We start from the raw sequence: 26,733 nt of genomic DNA, 5'->3' as shown, positions 1-26,733 counted from the left end.
TAGCAACCCGCAACAAGGTCAAAATTCTGTGCGCATATCCCAGATTCGACGCATCTCAGTGTCCGGCAAGGAGACATGTACGCGAGAGGCTACAGGAGCTGCAGCCATGTAGAGCCTCTGCGGATATGAATATGACATTTTGACTGTACGGAATACGCTGCCGCCCCCGCCATTCTCGGCCTGCGCGTCGCAGCTAAGGAATCGCCGTGTCGTGTTGCAGGTGGCCGTGTCGGGTAGTCCGCCCCCGCCGCCGTCGTCCGGCACGACCGTGGCCGCCGCCGCCGCGCCCGTGGCCGCCTCCGGAGCGGGGGCCGTGCCCACCCCCGGCGCCGCCGCCGCCGCCGCGGCCGCCGCCGCCGCAGCCGCCGCCGCCGCCGCCGCCGCCGCCTCCGCGCCGCCCACGAGCCCGGTGGCGGGCGGCGGCGCGGCGCGCTGCTGCGACACGGGCCGGCCGCTGTTCACGGACCCGCTGACGGGCCAGAGCGTCTGCTCGTGCCAGTACGAGCTGCTGGGCTACCAGCGACTCGCCGCGCCGCCCGGCCTGCCGCTCTCCATGTACTCGGCGCCCTACGCCACGCCCGACGGCATGGCCGCCTACTTCCCCGCGCTGGGAGCCGACCAGGCGCCCTTCTACACCTCCACCGTGAGTACTCGCCACACTCACCTCGTCTGTTGTTCACTCACATATCAGGAAAATAAACGTGGCGGTGATGACGACGGGATCAAACTGCGTAGTCGTCAGTCTCTTAGTCGATCTCCTCCTTGCCCATCTCTCTGACCATCTCTTCATCCCTCACTCTATCCATCTCCTTCTACCTCTCCATCGGTCCACCTCCACTATTTGTCCATCTCCTGCTCCTCTGTCTGTCCATCTGCTACTTCCCTCCATCTCTAGACATCTGCTTCTCTCCCCTCTCTCTCTGTCTATCTCATCCTCTTTCCTTTCTCTGTCCATCTCATCCTCCCTGTTTCTCTGTCCATATCCTCCTAACCCTTTCTCGGTCCGTCTCTTCCTCCCCTCTCCCTCTCTTTCCACCTCCTCCTCTTTGTTTTCTCTGTCCATTTCTCCTCTACTATTCTGTCCAACACTCCTCCCCGCTCTCTGTGTCCATGTCCTCCTTCCACCACTCTGTGTTCCCATTGGAACACCCCCGTTTAAAATCCTTATTGGGTTTTGTATAATTTACCGAAGCCGCCAAACAGTTAATTATTATGATTATATGACCGTGTGCTTAATGGATGAAAGGCTATCGGTATTTCTGCAGTGGTTTCGGGGATATTTCAACCGAGTGCGGCTGTTCTGAGACTGAATAGTGCAATGATTGGAAGTTTGTCTATTATTAAGGACCATAAAGGTTGCGATGTACAGATTGATACATATTTCCTACTAACACACAAATTCTGAGGCAGTTGCTACCTTCGCCTTTCACCCCTTTGGGAAGTACGTGGTTCTTAACCGCACAGTGGTTCTTTCCAGACATTTCAGTCTCACTTAACTAGGGAGTACATAATTGGTCAATTGTGGACGCACATAGTCTTTTTCTCACCCCTTAACACGTATGACAGAGCAGTACTTCATGATTTTTCTTTTTGAGTTCACCGTTGTTCTCCTAGTGACAGTACAGTTTATGAAGTAGGTTGTTAAGATGAATCACTTCAATAACCAAGGCGTCGTTCACAACCGTTACTGAGATCAGTCGTTACGAAGTGAACCGCAGTAAAAGGTCGCACACCTGTACTTTCCATGCTTCTTTCTTATTAGACACTGGGCGTTCAAACCTTCCCCAGAAACCAGGACGCGATTCTCACACTGAAGCTAGGTTGCAGGTGCCTTAAGAATCTTAACAGGGAGCAGGCAACGAGAGATGTTACCTAAATTGGGGTAACGAATGAGATTGCCCTTGTTCATTTCTAGACCTCAAAGCTCTGTCCGGCCACATTGTTTCCCCACAGTTCACTTTTTTGCGAATGCCCCACTACTTTCAGATTAACGGCTTCGACAGTGAGCTCAGTTAGTCGGCAGTGTAAATTCAGTCGACATAGAACCACGCATACGTTGACGTTTCTAACTTTTCGCCGTGTGTGAGATGTCATTTCTCTGTTGTGGGATACTCGTACCTAAGACACGGTTGCAGGTGTCTTACAGCGACCAGCAGCCTTCGCCGATGTGGCAGATTAATCGAATTTATTGGACCGATACCTATCGTCAGCTTCACGGGGGTTAAATTTAGACCTAGAATTTTAGTTTTCGTTAACAACTGGCAAAGTGCCTATGAATTCAGAACAAGATCTGTCTTCAAAGGTGATATAGCTCCACGTCGTACAGCTGTAGTAAGACGTCACAAAAGCTTTCAAACTGATGTGAGATTACAGAGTAATGCGATTTGGTGTTTCCTTAAAAACTTGACGAAGATGAACGGCAGACGAATATTTTGGGAACAGAGGACATGGCTAGAGGTTTCGTTGCCTCAACCTAAATAGCGTATCGTTGTAAGTATTTGGTACACAGTCAGTTACAGAAGTAAGGTGCTATTTCCCTGATCATAGTACTTTTTTGTGAATATGTGACACATTTTCATTTCATCTGCTACAGCCGCTTCACAATAGATAATATTCATTAAATATCGCCAGCTGGTCACGGCTTATTCCACATAGCGAATCTTCTCTCTCTAATTAAACCACTAACTCTCATCACAAGTATCTCTGTTAGTTACAGCGACGATCTGTTTCATTCTTCGTCGCTAACATATTGACTTCCTTAACTGAAGATTCACATCAGCCTACGAAACATTGGTTTACCCGAGTAAACGTATCAGATTGGACGGTGAATATCCGTTGCAGTCATACTTCTCTTATTCAACAAGGTAATCGTAAACCAGTAAACAATGTTTAGTTTTGCTCGAAGCATTTTCCATGCTGTACATTCAAGACAGATTTAAGCAGAGAGCTATACCGTCTTCGGAGCCCGAGACCATATGTCTTCCTGTTAGTGCATCTCCCATTCATCCATTCTGGGACACCTCACTGACATACATAACCTTCGACTACCTCTCTTTCGGAATACCCGGCCTGACACTTCATTTTGGAAAGAGGAGATCCTGCTAATGGTATTCGCATACAAAGCGAATGGGGTTGAAATATTCGTTGGGTCGCCTTCATTTTGGTGCTACTTACACGATTTTCGCCGAAAATTGGATTGTTTTCGTCAAAAATAGCATGACTGGTTTGTTCCAATATCCAAGATAATGCTCCATGTCTTACATGTCGACAGCGCGATACATTCTAACATTACATCCGATCGTTAGTTAAAAACCGAATTCGTCAGCCTCTGATAGATAAGTGATTTTAGAAGCTACTATCATCATTGGCAGAGCCTTCTCCAAGCTTTTGATGCAGCAAACCAGGATTCCATTGTCGTTTGTTGTGAAGAACGAGGGCACCTTTCTTTTTCTGCAGAGATATTAGATTCTTGTGTTTGTTTGTTTTACAAATGATGATTCTTCTTCTTAAATGACGATGTTCTTACAGAAGTATGTCTTGAAGATGCTAAGCAACTTAATTTCTATTAACAGCTCCTCATGCTATCTGTAGTTGAGAAAACAACACATCTTCGGAATCTTCGGAGCTACGCTACAAAATGCTGAGAATGCGGTTATGCAGTTTCGTTTACACAGTAGTTGATGCATTGTTGACAAACAGATGGGAGATGATTGAAGCGTGTAGGATCTGTTGCGCAAATGCCCTGAAATTCATAATTATTTCAGAACATGCAACAGAACATTGCAACGGATTCAGCTGCTAACTTCTATGTTTACTGATCTATCAGTTATCGATCTATCAGTCTGTAGTCTGTTATGTTCATTTTATGTTAGGAATACTGTGTTTCCGGCTACAAAAGAAAATAATTTGTACGAGAAGCAGAATCAGCTGTCGGGCAGCGCGAAAAGCAAGCAGTGCTGAACCAAACACTCCGAAGATAGGGCTGATAATCAACTGGAGTGCGTATAGGGAAATCAATCGAGTGGAGCAAACAGTGGCCTCCGAGGCCGGTGGCACAGAGCCGCCGGGGGTGGGAACATCTGCTCGGCCTCGTCGCAGCGGCAAGCGTACATTCAATCAGCTAATCGCATGTACACGAATCACGTTACGTGCTCCTCTACTCCGTTAGCAGGCGGAATCCGAGCCATTCAATTGGATTACTTTAACGCTGTTAGCTCGTGCTCGTCAGGAACTGTTCTACAAGAGAGGCCCTACTTGCACGTGAGGCATACGGCTAAATGGATTTTTTTTCCTTTTAAACAAGAGCGCGCAGGTACTCTTCCAGATGAGTAGGTACCTTTGCATTCGCCAGCGGGTTCACACGAAGGAAGCGCGTCCGCTGGCACGGTCTGCCTATTTGACATTTTCACCCAAAACCTGCTCAATACGTAACTTTTGTCTGCTAGTCTTTTCCAGATCTCTCTTCGTGTTAGAATCCTAGCCTTAAGCGTGGGTGTGTGTCTTGCATGTAATCTGAGGCTACGTGTCGCAGTCTTCTGTTGCGCAACTATGTACGCGAAAGAGTTCAGTTTGAGCTCAGTTTAAGTTTCTATTCGTCCATCGCCTATCAGTTTGAGTGGATATATGCGTAAAAACTGCACATTGCCATTCATTAACATTCACTACGATTCATTTTTCATCTCCCAGTGCTTCTCGCTGAGGCTAGTAAATTTTATATGGTGTCCATCTACATAGTTGATACGTATGATAATGTACAGGTATATTGTTCTTTCTTAAGAAATACATTGTGGACCCACCAAAATCAGCTTTGCTGCAAGCTACTGCAAGTACTGAGTGGTGGATTGTGGTCTACAGAAACACGAAATAATCAAGTAGACACTAAGAGACACTGTCAGAAGGCTCAGTCTCGTTTCCACTCCAGTTTAACATACCCACGATGAACATACTCAATTCTCTAAATGCAAAATCTTTCACAACATATACATGCCCTATGTGTTTACGCAGAGAATAAAAGGCTGGCAGCGTGTCTGCGCCAAATCAGTCTGTCGATGGATATTGTATTCTAATACCTGGAGCAAATGGCCTAAGCGTCTGTACTAGCTACTTTTCAGTAATAATATTTAACAGGCACCATTTACCAGAGACTCGCACTTGTAAAATAGGACCGGACGGCTTTTGGGTCCAATGACAACAAGCTCCGGTGTAATTTTCGCGTTAACATGATACTGAAAAGTGCTAAAACGCAAGAAATATTCTACATTCGAGAACGGTATTCAACTGGGGTGTAAAGAGGGTGGTGGGACCAACATTACATCTAGCTTTAATCAAGCCATTTGTATTAAGTTTTCCACGTCACCCTCGCAATCTCCAGTGCAAAGCAGTCGGCGGTGCCCTGAGCTCCATGTTGTACACGCCAATAAATGCGCTGCTCCTGGTGGACAAGAACGAACCACTGAGTCATATACGTCAATCTTTACATCTACATCTACACGAGTACTCGGCAGTTAGTAATTAAGTGCCAGGCAGAGGGTTCATCGAACCACCTTCAAGCTACTAGTTACTTCACGACCGTTCCACTCTCCAACAGGGCGAGGGACGAACGAACACTTAAATCTTTTGTGTGAGCTTTGATTTTTCTGATTCATTTCTCCATATGTAGTGTGACACGGACAAAATATGTTTACATTCTGAGGAGAAAGTGGTCATTGAAATTTCATGAGCCGCAGCAAAAAACGCCATTGTTTTAATGACTGCCACTCCAATTCATGTATCATATGCTTACCACTCTAACCCCTATTTTGCAATGACACAAAACGCGCTCCCCTTCTGTGGACTTTTTCGACGTCCTCCGTCAGTACTGTGTGATGCGGATTCCGCACTGCACAGCATTACTCCAGAAAAGGGCGGATGAGTGGGGTGTATGTGGTCTCTTTAGTAACGTGCTGCATTTTCTATGTTTTCTGCCAATAAATAGCAGTCACGTTCCCCACAACATTATCTATGTGATTGTTCCAATTTAAGTTATTCGTAATTCTAATCCCTAAGTATTTAGTTGCATATACAGACATTAGATTTATGTGATTTATCATGTAACGGAAATTTAGCGGATTTCTTTTATTACTCATGCGGATGACTTCACACTTTTCACTAAAGGGACAACTACTACTTTTCACAGCATACAGCTATCTTGTCTAAAACTTTTGCAGTTGGTTTTAATCATGTGATGACTTAATGGGTAGGTAAAGGCCAGCATCATCTGACAAACAATGCAAGAGGGCTGCTCAGATTGTTTACGTAGAACAGGAACAGTAGAGTGTGGATGCCAGATATTACTTCTATTTTATTCGACGACTTTCCGTCAGTTACTGCGGATTGTGACCTTTCTGACAGGAAATCAGGAACGCAGCTGCACGACAGAAACGCTACTCCGTAGGCACGTAATTTGATTAGAAGTCGCTTGTGAGGAGCGGTGTCAGAAGCGTTCTGGAAGTCTAAAAATATGGAATCAGTTTGGCGAAACTTATCGGTAACACTTGGTACTTCACGAGAATAAAGAGCTACTTGTGTTTCACAAGAACGATATTTTCTGAATCCGTGATGTCATTCTCTCAGTAGATAGTTTTCCCCGAGTTAATTTATAACGCTCGAAAACAGTATATGTTCCACAATCCTACTGAATTTCAACCTTAGTGGTATGGGTCTGTAATTGAACGGATTACTCCTATTTACTTCCTTGGGTATTGGTTTGACTAGTGCATCTTTCTAGTCTTTAGGTGTGGACATTTCGAAGACGGAGTGGCCGTATAAGATTGCTAAGTATGGAGCTATTGTATCATACTTTCAAAGAAATTCACATGTAATTCAGTTTGGACCGGAGGACTTTCCTTTATTTTATGATTTATGTTGCTTCGCTTTACGGAGGATATCTAGTTCTAAGTTACTCACAGAGCGATTGTTTACTTTTTGTACAAAAAAATACGGATACAGTTCACACCATCACAAATTAAGAAAACTAGATCCAACAATTCACATGTGATGTGAAATATTCCTCGCTTACGTGGCTCTGAGCTTTCTTGCCGTTGCGCGAAAGTTGCGGCCAGAACGCTTCCACTTTTAGCGATGTGCGGCGCGCGAGACAAATTACTGAACGTGCCGAACCGTAGGTTTAGTCGGAAATATTTAATACCGGACCCAGGTCAGTTGTCTGCTCTGCTATTCTGATAAAACGAATCTAAATAAAGCTCTCCAGCATCACCTTGGCAAGCGAGGCAGCATTAAACATTTCACTACCCCAAAATCAATGGCTGTCTAGGTACTCTCAGGTAGGTTCCTACATCGGACCTCTGTATTGGAAAAGGTATTCCACTAATGATTCACATACCTCCTCAAGAAGGCTGCTAACGACTTCCGTCCATAATCTCCACAAAAACGTAACAGGAAAACAGTTCTGCGACAGCAGGTGACAAGGCACACAGAAACACACCACTCAATAGCCACGAAACGATTGAAATTTATTTGCTTCTATTAAAACTCGCGAAGTCAGCGCCATCTAGTGAACCCTTCTCCCATCTTGCTTATGCCTTCTCGCTCTGAGATAAGGCACTTCTTCCTATAGAGCACCTGCAGGCTCACTTAAAGGTAACAGTGGCGCAGTAAAGCGGAAAGGACTAATCAAGACTCCACGTCCGCTCAGGGGAACTTTCTTCTCATTCTTGTAGTCTTCCGGTACTTAGAAAGTAACGTGGTTAAAGGATCACCAACTCAGGACTATAGCTAAACGCTTAAAACACCAACTGCGACCTACACGACCGACGACTTGTTACTCAAACCCCCACCAAGGCTGCCAAAGCCTCCCTCATTTCGCGAGCTCCAAACAGCCTCACAAAATAATTTCACATTTATCTATAGCAGCTAGTCAGAATATGGAGAAAAATGTAGGCAGCTTTATTCGCCAATTCCTCCCCCTGCCATAAAAGCTCTCTAGAAAGTGTTGCTTCCTGCCACGAGCTTCAGTAGTTTATAGCCCCCAGATGCTGGAAGACACTGCCAGTTATAGAAAAATTATGTTATTTTAATATCAATTGCGGATCTGATGATGTCAGTAGCCGTAACGATGTTATAAATAAAGTAATACCTACTGCCTGACAAAAATAGTAAATGACCCTGAAGGGAGGCGGGAAACGAAATGAAACTTCATGAATTAAGAGTGTATGTGATGTTACTTCTTGTAATTAGAATTTCGCGTCAAATGTACAAAGAACTTGGAAGAGTGAGCCCACTTATGACTACGACGTCACACTCTCTCTCGCCAGAATGCATGCTCGTATTCGGTCGGGAAAGGCGTCATTAAACCAATGTATCCTCTCCTGAGGCAACCTGGCTCACAACTGAACTGGTGCTTCACTCCAGCATACTGGCATTGGGACGGAGTTGGCGCTTGATCTGGTCCCACACACGTTCTCTCGCACATAGATTCGAGGATCTTGCTTGCCACGGGAGTCCCTCAACATGACGTAGGCATTTCATGAGACACGACCGATCTCTAGACGAGCACTGTCCTCTTGCAAAACGGCATCACGACACAGTCGCACGAGAGGTAACACGTCAATCACCGTTAGCTGCGACATGAAGTCATACCCTATGGCTCCCCACGCGGTGACACCAGAAGTAATACGCCACTGCCACCCCAGAACATTGGAAGAATTGGACCTCTTCCCAGGTCGGCGCCACAGTCGCCAGAGATAGTCATCTGGGATAGTACGGAACGATGTTTGATCGCTGAAGACAATAAGACTCCGTTCTTCCTGATCACGGCATCACTCCAGACGTACCAGTCTGTCTTGTGTTACCTGGAACCAACGCATAGGACGGTATCTGCCAAGTGCAGCCGCAGTTCTTCTCCGACAAAGAAGCAGGAAGACAAAATATGTTACAGGGACTCTTATTACTTGTTCTTGAATGGCAGGCACAGATGCGAAAGCGTTACGATGTGCTTGGCGCACGATATGGCGACCCTACCTCGAGATGGTCGGACTTCGTCGCGCCGACGTGAACCTCAACGTGTCCATGCAGACCAACATAGGGCCATTGCCGCACGATTCGACCAGTCGGCCAAGTGCAGGCCCACAATAAGGCCCCTTCCAAACTCTGCAGATGCTGACAACGCTGTCTCAGGCGAATACGCAGCAGCATCTCCCATATCTTTTACAGTGATCACTCAGCGCCTCACGCTGTGCACACCCCGTATACAGCGTGCAAGGTAACAGTTCTGAACACGAACAACGCTAATGCACTCTTGTGCCCCTTCTACCGGAGAACTCTAATCATTTACATAGCCACCGATGGTGTCTTCGCCTTGGAAGCTACAATGACAAACGGCCATGTATTCTGGGTGTTTCATTATCTTGTCAGGCAATATATTAAGAAATCTAGACGGTTTCATTCACAAAATGAAATTAGACTACTGGCCATTAAAATTGCTACACCAAGAAGAAATGCAGATGATAAACGGGTATTCATTGGACAAATATACTAGAACTGACATGGGATTACATTTTCACGCAATTTGGCTGCATAGATCCTGAGAAATCAGTACCCAGAACAGCCACCTCTGGCCGTAATAACGGCCTTGATACGTCTGCGCATTGAGTCAAACAGATCTTCGATGGCGTGTACAGGTACAGCTGCCCATGCAGCTTCAACACGATACCACAGTTCATCAAGAGTAGTGACTGGTGTATTGTGACGAGCCAGTTGCTCGGCCACCATTGACCAGACGTTTTCAATTGGTGAGCAATCTGAAGAATGTGCTGGCCAGGGCAGCAGTCGAACATTTTCTGTATCCAGAAAGACCCGTACAAGACCTGCAACATGCGGTCGTGCATCATCCTGCTGAAATGTAGGGTTTCGCAGGGATCGAATGAAGGGTGGAGCCACGGGTCGTAACACATCTGAAATGTAACGTCCACTGTTCAAAGTGCCGTCAGTGCGAACAAGAGGTGACCGAGACATGTAACCAATGGCACCCCATACCATCACGCCGGGTGATACGACAGTATGGCGATGACGAATACACGCTTCCAATGTGCTTTCACCGCAATGTCACCAAACACGGATGCGACCATCATGATACTGTAAACAGAACCTGGATTCATCCGAAAAAAATGACGTTTTGCAGTTCGTGCACCCAGGTTCGTCGTTGAGTACACCGTCGCAGGCGCTTCTATCTATAATGCAGCGTCAAGGGTAACCGCAGCCATGGTCTCCGAGCTGATAGTCCATGCTGCTGCAAATGTCGTCGGACTGTTCGTGCAGATGGTTGTTGTCAAGCAAACGTCCCCATCTGTATACTCAGGGATCGAGATGTGGCTGCACGATCCGTTACAGCCATGCGGATAAGATGTCTGTCATCTCGACTGCTAGTGATACGAGGCCATTGGGATCCAGCACGGCGTTCCGTATTATCCTCCTGAACCCACCGATTCCATATTCTGCTAACAGTAATTGGATCCCGACCAACGCGATCAGCAATGTCGCGATACGATAAACCGCAATCGCGATAGGCTACAATCTGACCTTTATCAAAGTCGGAAGCGTGATAGTACGCATTTCTCCTCCTTACACTAGGCATCGCAACAACGTTTTACCAGATAACGCTGGTCAGCCGTTGTTGTGTATGAGGAATCGGTTGGAAACTTCCCTCATGTTAGCACGTTGTAGGTGTCGGCACCGGTGCCAGCCTTGTGTGAATGCTCTGAAAAGCTAATCATTTGCATATCACAGAATCTTGTTCCTGTCGGTTAAATTTCGCGTCTGTAGCACGTCATCTTCGTGGTGTAGCAGTTTTAATGGCCAGTAGTGTATATGATACAAATGCTCAGTACTGTAAAATCAAAACCGATTTTAGTTGTCCACGAAGAAGCCAGTATAGCACGGCATAAACTATCTGGGGAAACATTACCATTATTATAAACACTTTTCTACGCCGTTGGTGAAATTTAAGCCGGAAAGTACTGTACATTTGCGGAAGATGCAGATTAGAAGCGCGGGGCCGTAATGCCCTCGCAGACGCACGTCCAGTGCTGAGCCGCCCCTGGAAACCCCCCGTCGGGGCGCGTTGGGGAGGACAGGACAGGACAGCGGGGTGGCGCAGTGTTGCGGCGTGGGCGGCCACCTGGCGGTGCGGCGCGGCCGACCGCAGGCGCCACGGCCGCACTCTGCCGCCCCGCTGCTGCGGACGGCCGCACGGCCATTACGCGCCACCTGCTGCCCCGCCTGCGGACAGCCACCGCCGCCTCCGCCGCCGCCGCCGCCGCCTGTCCACCGCCACGCTCTGCGCACCGCTCCCGAACTGTCCGTGATGTTGCCACGCGGTCCGTCCAGCAGACTTCCTAGCGTCCAGAAGCACGGCCATGCTCAGGTTATTTTACGTAACTATAGTCTTTCGAAGTGTCGAGGTTGGTAGTGTGGGAGGTATTCGTAAACTTTTATTATCACTTCGAACAAATTAAGTTGCAAGCATCAAACTATTTTAGCCCTTCTCTATGTATTCACCCTCCAGTGTGGCACATCCAACGATGCCTGATTAGCCAGAAACCTCTGTTGTACAAGTCTGTTCAGGAAACGTTCCACCTCGAAAGCCGCCTCGTCAGAATTCTGAATCCGTCCCCCTACTCCGCGTTATGGTTCCCCAGGAAAAGGGAAGATGCCACTTGGTGCCACGTCATGAGAACACGAGACAGAGGCAAAATTAGCTAGGCCCTTTCATGTAGACAGTTTCCCAAAACCTCGTAAAGAGACGTCGGCAGTATGTTAGTGTCAGTTTGCCCCTGGCGACCTTAATCTGCTAGCACCATATCACCACACTGTGCCAGACCGGCCATCCCCCCCCCCCTCCCGCCTCCCCGCACAATGGTTCAAATGGCTCTGAGCACTATGGGACTTAACATCTGTGGTCATCAGTCCCCTAGAACTTAAACTACTTAAACCTAACTACCCTAAGGACATCACACACATCCATGCCCGAGGCAGGATTCGAACCTGCGATCGTAGCAGTCGCGCGGTTCCAGACTGAAGCGCCCAGAACCGCTTGGCCACCGCGGCCGGCCCCCCACTATCATCAGTCTCATCTAGTATGATGACAGCTGGATGTTCGTATTTTTTCAGTGGTGGTGAATCCATATGTTTCCACTCCTCATTTTGATTCCTTGTCTTGAGAGTAGGAGGCACGGAGGTTGTTGACTGTAGTGATACATTCGGCACTCGTCCACTGTGATTACACCGATAGGAAATCATCTCGACTGACCTGACAGAGCTGTAACATTTCCTCGGTTCGGCTGACTCTCTGAACGGATATGAGCACTTGCGGAATGCAGCGAACTGCAGGCTTTATCAAGTTCAAAACATCGCGGAGTACGTCGAAAACTGATCCATGAATAGTTTCCACGTTTTCCACTATCGCCTCAATTGCGATTTGTGAAATGTCCGTCTTTGGCAGTAACGTTTCCACTTCTCTTGCGATTCCTGGTCCTTCACAGAGAGGTAGTCTGATACTTTTCTTTGCCATTCAGACTTTTTTGATCACACTGGAGGCGTCAGCTCCACATGATCACAATGATATCACACTGGAAGCAACTACCATCGTATTCACCATATGATCGCACTGGAAGTGTATACACCACAAAACCAACATTTTGTCGCACTGGAAACATTTGCCCCACGTAAGCAACATGCCATGACACTGGTAGCATCTACCCCACATAATCAACATGTGTCCACACTGGAAATGTCTGCACCACAAAATCACCCTGCCATAACTTTGGAAGCATCTTCACAAAATAATCGCTGTACCATCACACTGGAAGCATCTGCACTACATAATCACTGTGCCATCGCACTCGAAGCATCTGCCCCACATAGTTACTGTGCCATCACCCTGGAAGTGAGTGTCCCACATAATCACCACGTCATCACACTGGAGGCATCTGCACCACATAATCACCATGCCATTGCACTGGAAACATCTGCATCACATAATCACCATGGCATCATACCAGACGCATTTACTCCACATATTAACTGCGCCAATGAGCTGAAAATGTCTGCCCCACATAATCACTTTGTCACATGATTGTTTATTGTTACGATACTTTTCCTTCAATTCTGTTCCCCTCTATATGCAGTAAGCGAATTACCACAGGATGTTCCATTTTATCAGTGGGCTGCACTGTACTGTTTTCAGCAACGACTTGTGCCATTATATGTATCTCTCCATCTCTTAGATGTAATACGTTGTTTATTAGGTATTTCTTGTCGTCACCTGTTACAGAACAATTTCATTTGTTACTTGACGAGCGCAATTCACCTTCAAGGTTCCACTGTAACACCATATTTAAAAAAGTTATAATTGTTTCATTTCTGTCGTCCCACTGTTCGTGTTTCGCACACAAATAATGTTGAGCTTCAAACTAAATTTTCATGACTTTTATCCTTCCTCTTCTTGATTTTCAATAGCTTCTTCTTTCTGTACAAATTCACTGCCATTTACAATCCTTGGCACTTGTTTCTTTGTCCGCTCTGTTTCCAAGAATAGAAGAAGACTATATATCAGAATAAGATGTCCCCCTTTCGCTATCTTCAATTTCTACACTCATCTATACAAACTCGCACGAAACACAACTATAGGCTTCAGAAGTACTGAAAACAGTCATCCACGTAACTTATAAATATACACATGTCTAATACTCTTCTCTCACTTCAGAAAAGGGATTCTACGTCAGCATTAAAGAATGGCCCACGGTCACCTATCAAAATGAGATACTATGCTAGTGCTTGAGCTGATAACAATACTTTTATTTTTCCACTACTAATCTCAGAAACCTAGTCTGACACTCCTATTACAATGCTGCAACTAACTTTCAGCATCCAGACAGCTCTACGCTCTCGCACAATATGAGCCAAAGTTCTGTAAAGGCTCCGCGCAGAGTCTGAGCCACACAGAAGCGTATAGAAAACTGTTGATCGTGGTATACCTCCATACAAGACCGGCCACTGCTGATGTTCGAAGGAACTATCTATGATTTGACAACTGCTTTTTAACCACTTACGTCTTGCAGCAAAGCATCACAGACGACAATATCCCTCTTAACAGGCATTTGTCTCCGGAATGTGCACTAAGTATCCTTGCATCTTGCCTGTTACCACAGATAGCGGTGCGTTAGCAGAGAAACACATTAACAGAAACCGGCAAGTAGTATACTTGTTTGATGATGTATTAGATTGATACATACGTTCGTAGCGTTTCTGTGTTGCGTGTTTGATTTCGGTTGCCATGAGTTCATTTATAGATTGTCATTCTTTATTTGTGCCTTACTGTTGCTATTTGAGTTAATGTATTATCATTTTTGTTATTTGGAGATAGTGGAGCTGTGGACGATATAAAATGGAGTGCTAAGTAGAGAAATCGAGACATTTCCGACATATTCTTCTGTATGAGTTCAGTAGAGAGGTGACGGAAGCGGAGGCAGCCTGCAACATTTGCGCCGTGTGTGAGGATAATGCCACTGGACAGAGCGCGACAATAAAAAAATTTCCTCTTTTGAGGAGGATCGTTTTGACATTAGTGAATCTCCACATTCTGGAAGACCTTCGACGTTTGATGAAGACCATTACACGCATGAATCCACTATGATCCACTCAGTGTACTTGATTACTGGCAAATGTGATGAACTGTGAGCATTCCACTATTGTGAAACATTTGAATGCAAGAGGGAATGTTCAAAATTGGGTGTTGCCATATGTGCATCTCTGCTTGCCCGTCATCAGTTGCCCCGTAAACAACACCGACTGTTCTGTCTTGTATCGTTATATGTATCTGTTGAATTTATTAAATTTATGGAAAAACACTACAAACCTATGCACCAACCCAATACCTTCTCTAATATATTTTGGCAGTGTGATTTACATGCGTTGTTATCGTGTTCTTGCTTGTTTCCCCTCGCAAGGTATTTCTGGGATATCAGTGTAGCTACTATCAAGTGAACGAAGGTCGAGACACAAACAGACACGCAGCACTAAACCACGTTGTGTAATCTACACGTGTAGTTCTTCATGCTAATGATAGGGACCTCATTTAGACATGTCAAACAATTACGGAAACAATTTTAGCCAGTAATAGGTTTTTGTCAGTTGCTGCAAGTAACGTATGTTTGTTCATCAAAGGAACGCAAAATTATCTGGTCCGTAGTGGAAATGAAACGCCCGATTCCGTACTAAACATAAAAATCACTTCGTGGCCGCATGAAAATAAAAGAGCCGTAGATGTAATCCAATAAATGATGTGCTTTGCTACAAATGAATTATTGTTTCATTAGCTATGCCATACATTGCCCCCTCTGTTTTGTGAGAACGCGGTACATGAATTCGCAACCTACTTAGAATCTCTAAGATATAAACATGACATTTTATGTCTTTTCGAGTAATATACGCAGTGCATTTGCTGTCAGTTTATAAGCGCTGGCTATAAACACTGTATGACGACTGTTGGCGTCATCTGAAATTTACGATACCTTCTTGTGGACAACACCGATCCCGTATATCTGCGACCACACCTAACGCTCTGTTCCAGTGACGACTTTGGGGACTCCTCTGTGTCAGAGCAGATCTGTCGGTAGCAGCGATTTTTGTGGGAAGTGTCCGCGCCACGCCGGGAATCTCAAACACGGCGCGTGGGTCCGGGGTAACTGCCCTTATCCGCAGCCCCCCGGCGCCCCTCGCGGCCCTGCGGCGTCCGGCGTGCCGCCCATAACGGACACGTGTTTACTGCCCGGCCGTTATATCGGCCGCCGAGTGGCGCCCGCCTGCGTCCGATGGCGTCGTTCTCTGCGAGGCCTCCCCCACGTGGACATCACGTGTCGTCCGTGTCCCGTAGCGTAACAGAGGACTCGCGTCAACTGCCAGCACCGTGCAGGATACAAGCTGGACAAAGCTCCAGTACTCATAAAAGAGAGGCGTGGTGCATCAGTGTCGAAACAAAGACACAGTACGTCGTCAGAGGGGTCAGGCAACGTAATGCCTGTTTAAGTCTGCAAGCTTTTCTACCTGTTGTTATTGAAGGTAACGTCTCCTGGCCTATTAGGTCGCATCCTGTTTCTCTTCGAACTTTTTCCTCGACAATCGACGTTTCGACCGCTCTCTTGCTAGCAACTTCCTGAAGAAGATACCAGTAAGTGTGACGAAGGGTCGAATATCGGAAAAGTAGTCCGAAGAGGAACATGACGCTACCTAATAACACATACGTTTCGTGAAATGGATGTGGTGACAAAACTCAGAGTAATTTGTGCTCACATTGTGGGGAAAAAAGAAAAGAAAAGTCTCGAAGCGTTTGTGACAACGTTATACAGCAGACTGCTGAAAACTAAGTGGGCTGCTAAAATAAAGTAAATAGTGGTCACGTTCGAGTAGGACTCGCGCACTGGGAGTTCCCTGCAAACAGGGTGACGGTTATTGAACTATATGAAATAAAATCGTCATAATTTCTGAACGGTTAGCGTTAGGACGTTTAAACTGAACGGTTGGCCTCGGGGTACGATGGGAATTAGCATGCGCTGTATGGAAAAGAATTCGAAAGACATGCATCACCATGTTGGTCCTTCATTTGCCGATGGACTTGAATAGGTTTCGTACCTTCACTGCTCAGAAGACGTAGGACAAAACGCTGTTCTTACTTGGTGCATGTCACAAATGGGGCAACTAGTTTGAACTGATAATGTCGCTGCATTTCGATGTAGTATTCTGTCGCCTGTAGGGAATTCTTTGCGTTATTGGTAACAGTACTGCCAACTAACAGACAAATGGTGCGAAATGTTGATTTTTACCACGGTAGTTACCCTTGATATTTTAACTCTCGTTCCTGTCACCCTCCACCCTCAGTGTTTTCCATATATCTCTATACTCGCTGATTCTGTGGAGAACATCTTTATTTTTACGGTTGCCGTACCTCAATCGGTGAAAACGGAATGGTTGTAGGATCACTTTCTTGTCCGACCGTCTGTCTGTGTGTCTGTCTGATTGTTCAAAACACTTTTTCTCAAGAACGGGTATACGTGCCAAGTTGAAATTTATGTAATATAGTAAGGTCTGCACTCCCTTGCTGATGTAAAATAATGAACCTTCTAAGTCAATGCCGTCAAAACATACGGCCATTTATGTCTTGGCCATTTATGTCACGGTCATTTATTTTCCCACGAAGCAAGCTTTCATACTACAACCAAAGGAAAACATCCAAAAATTGTTAATTTGTAATTATTTCACACGAAAAAAATTATTTTTTGTCGTTTGCTATCAGACTGTCTCTATCTCTGTCCGTCTATTAAGATCACCTTTCATCAGGTACGGTTAGTCGCAATTGCTTAGAGAACTTCATCGCCGGTGACCTCCCATGTCTCCAGAGCTGGCACCTTGTGATTTTCATCTGTGAGGTTACGTACAAGAGCGCGATTTTATCCCCCGATGCCTCACGCTCTCGAAAGTATGCGAGGTTGCACTGTTGAAGCTGTGAATTCGATAGCGAGAGACGAGCTGCTTCGTGTATGGTAGAAAATGAGCTACTGTTGCGAGGTGCCGGGGCTAGCAGTGTATTTGACACTAAATTCTTCTAGAATCTACATATGTAAATGATGCTCTAAGCCCCCCCCCCCACCCCATTCTAACTCCGACTTTTGCTGTTGCACAAGGATTTAAAAAAATACGCAAACTGACTCTAATCAACCCTGCCAGTGGAGTAGAAGAGAGTTTGGCACCTGCAATAATTTAATTTGATAAATACGTTAAATAAACGAAGGTTTCATTAACATAGTGAGGAATGATAGGGTTGCTCTACCGATTAACAGAATGAAAGTTCTGTCCAAAATAACAATATGATTTATTAAGACTAAACACAAAATAATAAACAAAAACACATGAAACATTTACAATACATCAAATTGGCTCAAATTGAATACTCAAACAAACGCTGTGAATGTGAAGTTGTCCCTAAACTAGATTGTGAGGATTATGACGAAGTGGTATGTGGAGCCAATTCCTTGCAACTCAAATCTTAAGAGAAAACACATAGCCAACCCAACATTAATTGCTGCTACCCAAGACAGAACAAAGTTAGAAAAAGACGAACAGGCGCGCTCTGCTGAGCTCTGATTATCACCTAGGAAAATCCCTGTCTGCCGGTGGTGCGGACATACATTACCAATCTGTCTTCTTAACTGCAAGAACACGATTTGGCGTACCGGAGGCGATGGCTGGTTGCTTCGACGTCCTCGACCGAAAGGCGAGAGCCGACTACCTAGAGCACCCGTACAGGCCGAACACACAACATTCCCGACCCCACGACAGTGGCCGCGGTTAAACGTTCCAATCAGCAACTCGAAAACCGGCGGAAAATTCCACTCTATTGCCGGAGCACTACCATTCCACCAATGGAGATTCTTGGCGCCAATTTCTGCGCTGATTTTGCTACGTCACGGAGCTATGCCCTGAGCAAGCCAATCACAATTACTATTTTGCAGAAAGCGCGGGAATTTTCCGGCCACAACTGCCTGGGTACACAAGTCATTCCCACGCCTCGCTGATAGCCCGCCAGAAAGTGTTTTCGCTAAGTTTCTGCGAAGTAACGAAACCTCTAGCCCAGCCGCTACTTCAGACCCCTCCGGGCGTGTCTTTTGACAATGTCGGCGTCTGCAAAGCATTCACTCGACTTCCTCACACCCGTCGGCTTAACCCTTTCCAGATCAGCAGAGCCCGCCTGTCACCGGACCACCCGGGTGACGAGAGACGCTGCGTGGGAAGTCCGCGTGTGAAGGAATAGCGACTTTTCACTGCATGCAATTAGAGAGGAAAATCGTAAGATAGAAATATGAGAGGGGGCTCATGCCACCTCTCACCGTTTTGTTATTTGTCTTTTAACACATGGTGCTCGCATTGAGTGTACAAAACTTTGAACTTTTCTCTCTCCAAGAACGTCGGAATTCTCTACCTGTGTTTCGTAGTTTAGAAGCAGTAAATGTTTGAAAGGCCTTTTTCCTTATTGAATAGCCCTGTATGTTGATACTGACAAAGTGACTCAATAAACGGTGCTTCCCCTTGACGCAAAGTCATGAAGTCTGCCAAGAACACAGATTTTACAGTACAAGTAAAGCAAAAAATTAGAAAATTGTTGATCTATAATTCTACCACACGAAAAAATTATTTTCGCCATTTGTTACCTGACTTCAGATTTGATATTAAAAGGTTCTCGAAAGTCTTGGAATCCCTGGAACCGACATCTTGCCAGTATCAATGTCGGTAACAGGGACAACTCGTCGATACCCTCGATTCCCGGATAAACTTGCAACATACAGTGTGACAATTATTGAACTATACGAAAAAAACGTAAATTAGCTACTAACTGCGGCGTGCATACACTTTCTTCAAGTAAACGTTACTACAGATATTCGGGTTTAGGTTATGACATGTTCGATATGCCTGCCGTCATTGTCGATGATGTGGCGCAGACGAATAGCGAAATTCTGCATGACCCGAGGAAGTGTCGGAACATCGAAGCTGTCGATGACCTCCTGAATGACTGTTTTCAGCTGAGCAATGGTTTTGGGGTTATTGCTGCACATCTTTTCTTTAATATTGTCCCACAAAAAGGAGTCACACGTATTCAGATCCGGAGAATATGATGGCCAATGGCCTCTGGGTACCCCAGAGCCAGAATGCAGTTCCAGGACATCAAACACTCCCCTGCTTCGATGGGGTCGAGTTCAGTCTTGCATGAACCACATCTTGTCGAAACCAGGGTCACTTGGGATAATGGGGATGAAATTATCTACCAAAACCTTTATGAACGATTCAGTAGTGACCGTGCCATGAAGGAATATCGTACAGATTATTCCGTGTCTGGACACTACACACCACACAGTCACCCGTTGAGGGCGAAGAGACTTCTCGGTCATGAAATGCGTGTTCTTGGTCCTCCGAATGCACCAGTTTTGCTTATTAACGAACACATCCAAATGAAAGTGGACTTCGTTGCTGAACCAAACCATACAGCGCAGCCGCGCAGGGTAGCCGCTCGGTCTAGGCGCCTTGTCACGGTCCGTGCGGCTCCCCCCGTTGGAGATTCGAGTACTCCCTCGGGCATGATTGTGTGTGTTGTCCATAGCGTAAGTTAGTTTAAGTTAGATTAAGTAGTATGTAGGCTTAGGCACCGATTACCTCAGCACTTGAAACCATTGTGATGGAAAATCGCCTAGTGACAGAGAATGAAATAGTCCCAAATTCGAACATTAGTCATGGTTCACCTCGCCTCATCATTCATGAGGTGCTTAAATTTTGCAATGTGTCTGCAAGTTGGATACCACGGCATCATCGAGACCTGCAATTCGCTACTCTTCCACATCCGCCATACTCACCAGTCTTCGCACCGAGTGATTACAACATTTTTGAACCACTCAGAGAGGTGATGGTGGGAAAGAAACGTCGTTCAGATGAAGTGCATCAGGCGGTGCACGAGTAGCAGCGCACTTGACCAAAAGACTCTTTTTCCAGAGGAATCCGTGCGCTTCCTACGCACGAGAGGAAGTGTGTGGAATAATAGGAAGACTATGTCGAAAAATGAGACGTTAATGTTCCACTTCTGTTTACTAAAAAAATTAAAATAAATATTTAAAGTTTTCATGTGTCTGCCCCTAATATATATCAGGACAATCTCTCAGTGCTTGCAGTATGCTGGAAGTCATATTCTGTGATCGCCTCATTCATACTGGAGTATGAGGATTCATCGCGCCTTCATGCCACTGTAAAACAGCGTCGATGTGATTTCTGTATGTTTAGAAGTAGTGAAGCCTTCATAACAGTTAACTGCCTGAAAGACACCCCATTACGACTCCGTCTACAACACGGACTAGAACGTTATTGGCTCTCACTGCTGTTGTTTCTACGCTCCACGCGGTCAGTGTGACTGCTATTCTGAAACCTTCCTGTTTGTTCATATCGCTATAGGTTTGGTCAAAAAATGTATTCAGCGAAAACCTGGGCTGCGGCAGTACGAGACATGAAAGCAGCGGAACTGCCCTTGCAGAGGAGCGGCGCGGCTCCCGTACCAGAGGCATGCGATATCGCTGCTTACACGTACAAGCGCGCCCCGCCTTGGACACACTTGTTCTGTCAACAGGCGCCTGCTGGGGCTTATCTCTGCCGCTGTACATCTTAAGCTGCAATGCTGCCGACAGCCGGCGAACCATAGGCTGAAGCGCGCAAATTATCCGGACACGAGTTTCAACAATAGCTCGGTGTACGGCATCATACAGCACCCTATCTCGCTGAAACAGTCACGCTAAGCATTTCTCTCAAAAAGAGATGCTGACTTGTTTATACACCATGTGGAAAGGTGATGCAACTTCAGTATTTCGCGTATTTTAAGGGCGTGTGCCGAAAACCAGAGTAAGTCAGTATGGTTTGAAATGATTTTGGAATAAGTGTCTAGCGTTTACAAGCGGATGTGACTTAAACGTATTTTGAAACAGTAATGCGTTACTCCGTAGCAGTGACTAAGGGATGAGGATAGATTAATTTTATGTTTAATTATGTTTATATTTGTATCGCATTAGACCGTTGTTGTTGATGGCAATCCGAAGATAGATCTGATGCAGCTTTCCACGCTAGTCTGCCTCGTGCAAGCCTCTTCATCTTTGCATAATTACCGACGTCTACGTTAATTTGAACCTTCTTGCTACAGTCAAATCCTGGTATTTCTCCACGCGTTTTACCATGGACACTTCCTTCCACCTACAAACTGACGATTGCTTAACGCCTTAGGACATTGCCTGTCGACCGATCCCTTCTTTTAGTCAAGTTGTGCCATAAATTTCCTATCTCCCCAGTTCGTTTCTCTATATTTGCATTAGCCAACTAAACTATTCACCTAATTTTCAGCAGTATTCTGTGGCACCACATTTCATAAGCTCCTATTCTCTCCTTGCCTGAACTGGTTTTCGTCAACGTTACGCTCACGTAGACGGATATACCGCATTTAAATTTGTTCCATAAAGGCCGTTTAATACTTTATATTCGACTAGCTGCAGAGCCCAGCATTGCCCGGTATGTTTAATATCTGCCACGCAAAGTGACTGGCCCTGTTCCTTGACGTACTCATAGCGAATGCAAGCGGCATGGGAAACAGCAATCACGTTAATCGTAGGCCTATTTGAATCACTGGATGCCAACGGAATGTGAACAACGAAGAAGTCTTCACTTGTATGAAATGATGATTAGTTGCACCATCTGTTGTTAAATTTTGCGATAAGTATCTCAATGGCTTTTTGGAAAACTCCTCATCTTTTATTCCAGTTCCTTTTCCAATGTTTCAAGTAGCGATGTGTTTGAGCTGAACTATAACTATTCGAGCAATTTACGTCACAGTTCGGGAAATCCCAGCTTCTGTTCGATCTTTCGATGCGTCAGCGATCTAGTGACTTTTGTTAATACTATATCCACGACTTACCTTGGCGTTTGTACGGCACTATGGAGTTTACTGATACAAATAACTGTAAAACACGGAATAAAATATTTTATAGGGTATGTGTTATAAGTAACAACAGCAACTAATCAACAAGAAAGTATTTGCAATCACGTTTCTGTCAAATTCTAGAGCTTTTGCTCGTCCCGCCTCTAATGATATCTGGTAGTACTATATCCAAGACTATAACTTATTCTCGCCATAGGCATTATAGTCGGTTTTCCATGAAGTATTTCCTTTGTTAGACATTTTACTTTTCATTACCTTTCTTCATTATTTCACGTGAACGTAGAAATCTGATCTGAGTCGGCCCAGTAGTTTGAAGTAAACCGGTCAAGGGCTTTTCGAGAGGTTTTGTAACAACGTTTCTCCTTTACGTATTTTGTATATATATTTATGTATTGTGTATCTTAAAGATATATAGTCTACGTCCACCGAAATGTTCATTAGGAAATCACATAGAAATCTGAAGTAAATCAGCCAAAAAGTTTTAGAGATTTTTGGTAACAACCTTTCCCGTTTATATACTACATACACATTTCTTTCGAGTCGTATAACGAAATCTTATGTAGCCAGTGATCTTCCTTTTGTCTTGAAGGTAAAGTGCGCAAAATTTCATCAGGATCGGAATAAAATCGTAGATTTGAATCAATTACAAACATACAAACGGACACTGTTCTTTCTTTTTCTTTTTCAGGAACACTTCTCGTGCTGTTGCCAATATGCATTTCATGTTGTCTCTACATCTTGCTGCACAAATAGCAAAGCCGTAATGGATTACGTTTGGAAATATTTTCCATTTTCGGTAGATTGTAACAATATAAGAGAGCCATTTTCCGTTGTCTTGTATGTCTACTTGCATTGTGATATGCACATAGTGTGAATTTATTTTTGCGTTGCTCTTTTTGTTGTGGAATTCCGCCGGAGGGCTGATACGGTGTAGCTCTCCACGCTGCCTCTTCTTTATTTGTTACTAATAATCGACTAAAAGCCGAAATACATATTAGCCATAGCAGCAATGTTGAAATTTTTCCTTTTTAAGTAAATCTTTTTTAAAAAAGAAGTAGTTTTTATTCGTAACATTCACACTGGTTTGAAATATTCCGTTATTATATAAAATGGGGAAACTAGACAGTGCAACGAGTTAAAATTTCATAGAGTGGCTATAGGTCCGCCATGTTTGAAGCAATTTGAAGTTCTGGCCGCCATGTTTTCTTTAGTCAAGGCATACGTCTGCTGTGTCCCACCCCCTTGTAACTGCGTTTGACTTACTTGAAATAGCCCATACCAGCTTTATTTTTTCTAAAACAAGCAATAGACAGCAGTGATTTCAGTGTACACTGACAGCAAAAAGGGATGTTTTTGTCGAAATATGGCTAAACCTTTCGATGTAGATAACACTACAAGACAACTCAAATAAGTCTGTCCATCCACTATAACGTTACTTGTTGCCCATAAATTAATGCAATTAGAGCAGGTACCACCAGAATATTACGGTGAAACTTCTAAACATGCTGTGGTTAACTATTAGAAACAGTAACGGGCGCAGAAATGCGATATTTTTGTCGCTATTTCAAAGTAAACAGTCAAAGCCTCAAAAACCAGTACACTGTGAACGAGAATTTATTTGAGATATGTGTTACAAGTAGTTAACACAAGCATAGTAATTCAATAACAAAGTCGAAGCGTTCTTGGGTGGGAATTCAATAACAAAGTCGAAGCGTTCTTGGGTGGGGTAATTTCACAAATTTTCGTAAGTAGCTGTATGCCTTGGCAGAATAAAAGTGTAGGGTCAGGGCAAATTTCCTTATTTGCTGAGAATAATGGCATACTTTAGTACTGCACTGAAGTTCCAATAGCTCCTTCAACAAACCAACTACATGTTCACTGTTTAACATATCAGAAACTGAACTACATAGCCTTCTTCTCAAACCAGCAACTAAAGTCTGTAACTGCACTATTCTTCTTTTGTGTCGTACACTAAGTTGCTTCATTTGCTTTATCCGCTTCTTTAGTCGCACATTCTCTGCTTGTACTCTGTTATATTGTGTTTTCAACTTCTTAGGGCTTGGTAGACAATAATTGTGGTCAGCGGAAACAGATGTGGGTCCGACAGGCACTGAAAGAAAGTAGTTACATCATAAGTTTATAACAGAGCTACACCATAAGATTATAATAGAAAGTATGTAATTCAAAGTAATAAGAACACAGAGTAAAATTAAATTATTGACTTACTTTGTGCTAATGATGTCACTGTAATAGCACTATCTTGCAAATTGTCGAAAGATCGCTTTCTGGGTTGTGGTCGTAATACTTTATCTTGCTTTTGTAAATGTGGTAGAAAGTTAAAGATAGTAGGTACTGGTTTTGACAAAAGGCGCCTCTGGACATTTGTGTGGTACATATATTTCTCTTCAAAATGAGCTGAACAGAGGTAACTGGCTGTAGTAGGAAACCAGTTTTCTCGCTTCATATTTATAACCCATCTTTTTGTAATTTCCTTATCTTTTAAAGGAAATCTGTAATCAACGATAAATAAATTACTTCCTGCATTTGTCTTAAGCATAATTACAGTTCCAATGCAAATGACTCTTTAGTAAACATTAAAAAACGTGTGTCGTATTTCGGTACTCATATACTTACTTATAATGTGAAATATTTGTTGTTTTATCGCTGCGATTTGTGCAGTTGAACGCTGAACACACTGCAGGCATGTTGACTTTATATTTTGTAACAAAAAAGTCAACTAAAAAAGTTAAATATTGCAGTAATATCACAACAGCTGACACACTTCCAACACAAACAACAGTAACGCTTTCCTAATGTTTTGACTAAAGAGAACATGCGGCCGAGTTAGCGTTGGTTGCCGCTAGGAGCGCTGTAGCTAGTATCTCAGCCATTCTATGAAATTTTAACTCGTTGAGACAGTGCCATTTCAACAACAATGTCGACATGAACAAGCAACAAACACTTGGCGTAGGAACTGGCACAGCATTGCTGAGACAATATCGTCCATGTCGCCGTGTGTCATGGCTTCGTAGCTTTTACGGTACGCGTGTACGGTGCATTGTCGCTATCGTTGCCGGACATCTGTTGTATAGCAGAACGGCACCAACCATGGTCTGGAAATATTTTTACGAAGTGAAGTAGAAATGAGGTAAAAATTCTTCATTTGCTTTAAAAGATTAAATATTTGCCTTCCGTTTCTGTGAAATAAGAAGAAGAAGTAAATTACAGTAACAGCAATAACTTAAAAATTCAACAGTAATTCGTTCATGGCGTACAATAATAATAGAAAGTAGCTGCTCTGGTGCCTGGGTCTACATAACATGCCTTGCAGCCTTCGAAAACGGACAAATTAGCAAGAAAAACAGACTTTTTCAACCTCAGTGTTCAACCTTTAGCACTGACTATTTGTAGTGCCCAGGCAGTGGTATGATTCACGACTACAACATGATTTTTGGGCAGAGTCTCAAAAAATGAGAATCAATAGGATACTGGTGATTTTTGTAATACTCACCCACATACCACTTCTCGAGAAAAGCAGCGAATGACGGAGGGACTAAGGTTTCTTTTGTTTTACCTATTTAATTTAATATTTTTATTCTATCTGTCTTGAAACTAAGATAATCAAAATTCTTCAATTTTTGTTCGATTTCTACTTTTATTTCAGTAAATAATAGGAATAGAAAAATGCAAATCGGTTATCTCAGAAACTGGTTATTTTGAGCGGTTTTAACAGCCGGGTTCAACTAATGTGGAAAAAACCGCTATAACCGGAAACTGGCTGTTTCAGTAATAACTGTCTTCTCTAGAGCGTAACTACTGCAAGCTACATCCACTGAAACATGCTTGCTGTAGACGAGCCGTGATCGCCATCTGCAAATTTTACCACCCACACTTTCCTTAATTACCAAACTAATCATTCATTGACGCTTCAGTATGTGTTGTATCAATTTACCGCTCCTTTTAGTTTAGTTGTGCCGGAAAGTCCTTTTCCCTCCATTTCATTGCGCTGCCATTGCTTTAGTTTCTCGATCTTTATGTCAAATCTTCAACATTCTTCACTTGTGTTTAAAACACACACGTAATAATATGGCCGTTAATGTAACCAAAAGCTCTTGCTGTCAGTATTTCGTCACCTTAAACAAAGATGCCAGGCAAATCGTTATATGCCA

General features: G+C 44.3%; 1 protein-coding gene across 1 annotated transcript in view; it reads left to right on the top strand.

The window, feature by feature from the left end:
* Positions 1 to 410: 410 nt before the first annotated feature.
* LOC126431514 (iroquois-class homeodomain protein IRX-3) overlaps positions 411 to 26,733 on the top strand; it is a 227,628-nt gene continuing 201,305 nt past the window's right edge. Inside the window, exon 1 of the mRNA XM_050090435.1 lies at positions 411 to 643. Within this exon, the coding sequence (XP_049946392.1) occupies positions 554 to 643 (90 nt within the window). The 5' untranslated portion in view covers positions 411 to 553. The remainder of the gene's footprint in view (positions 644 to 26,733) is intronic.

This window comes from Schistocerca serialis, chromosome 1 (assembly GCF_023864345.2).
Source record: "Schistocerca serialis cubense isolate TAMUIC-IGC-003099 chromosome 1, iqSchSeri2.2, whole genome shotgun sequence".
Taxonomy (NCBI): Eukaryota; Metazoa; Arthropoda; class Insecta; order Orthoptera; family Acrididae; genus Schistocerca; species Schistocerca serialis.
The sequence above is the reverse complement of the archived record's forward strand: the minus strand, read 5'-3'. Positions and strand labels throughout refer to the sequence as shown.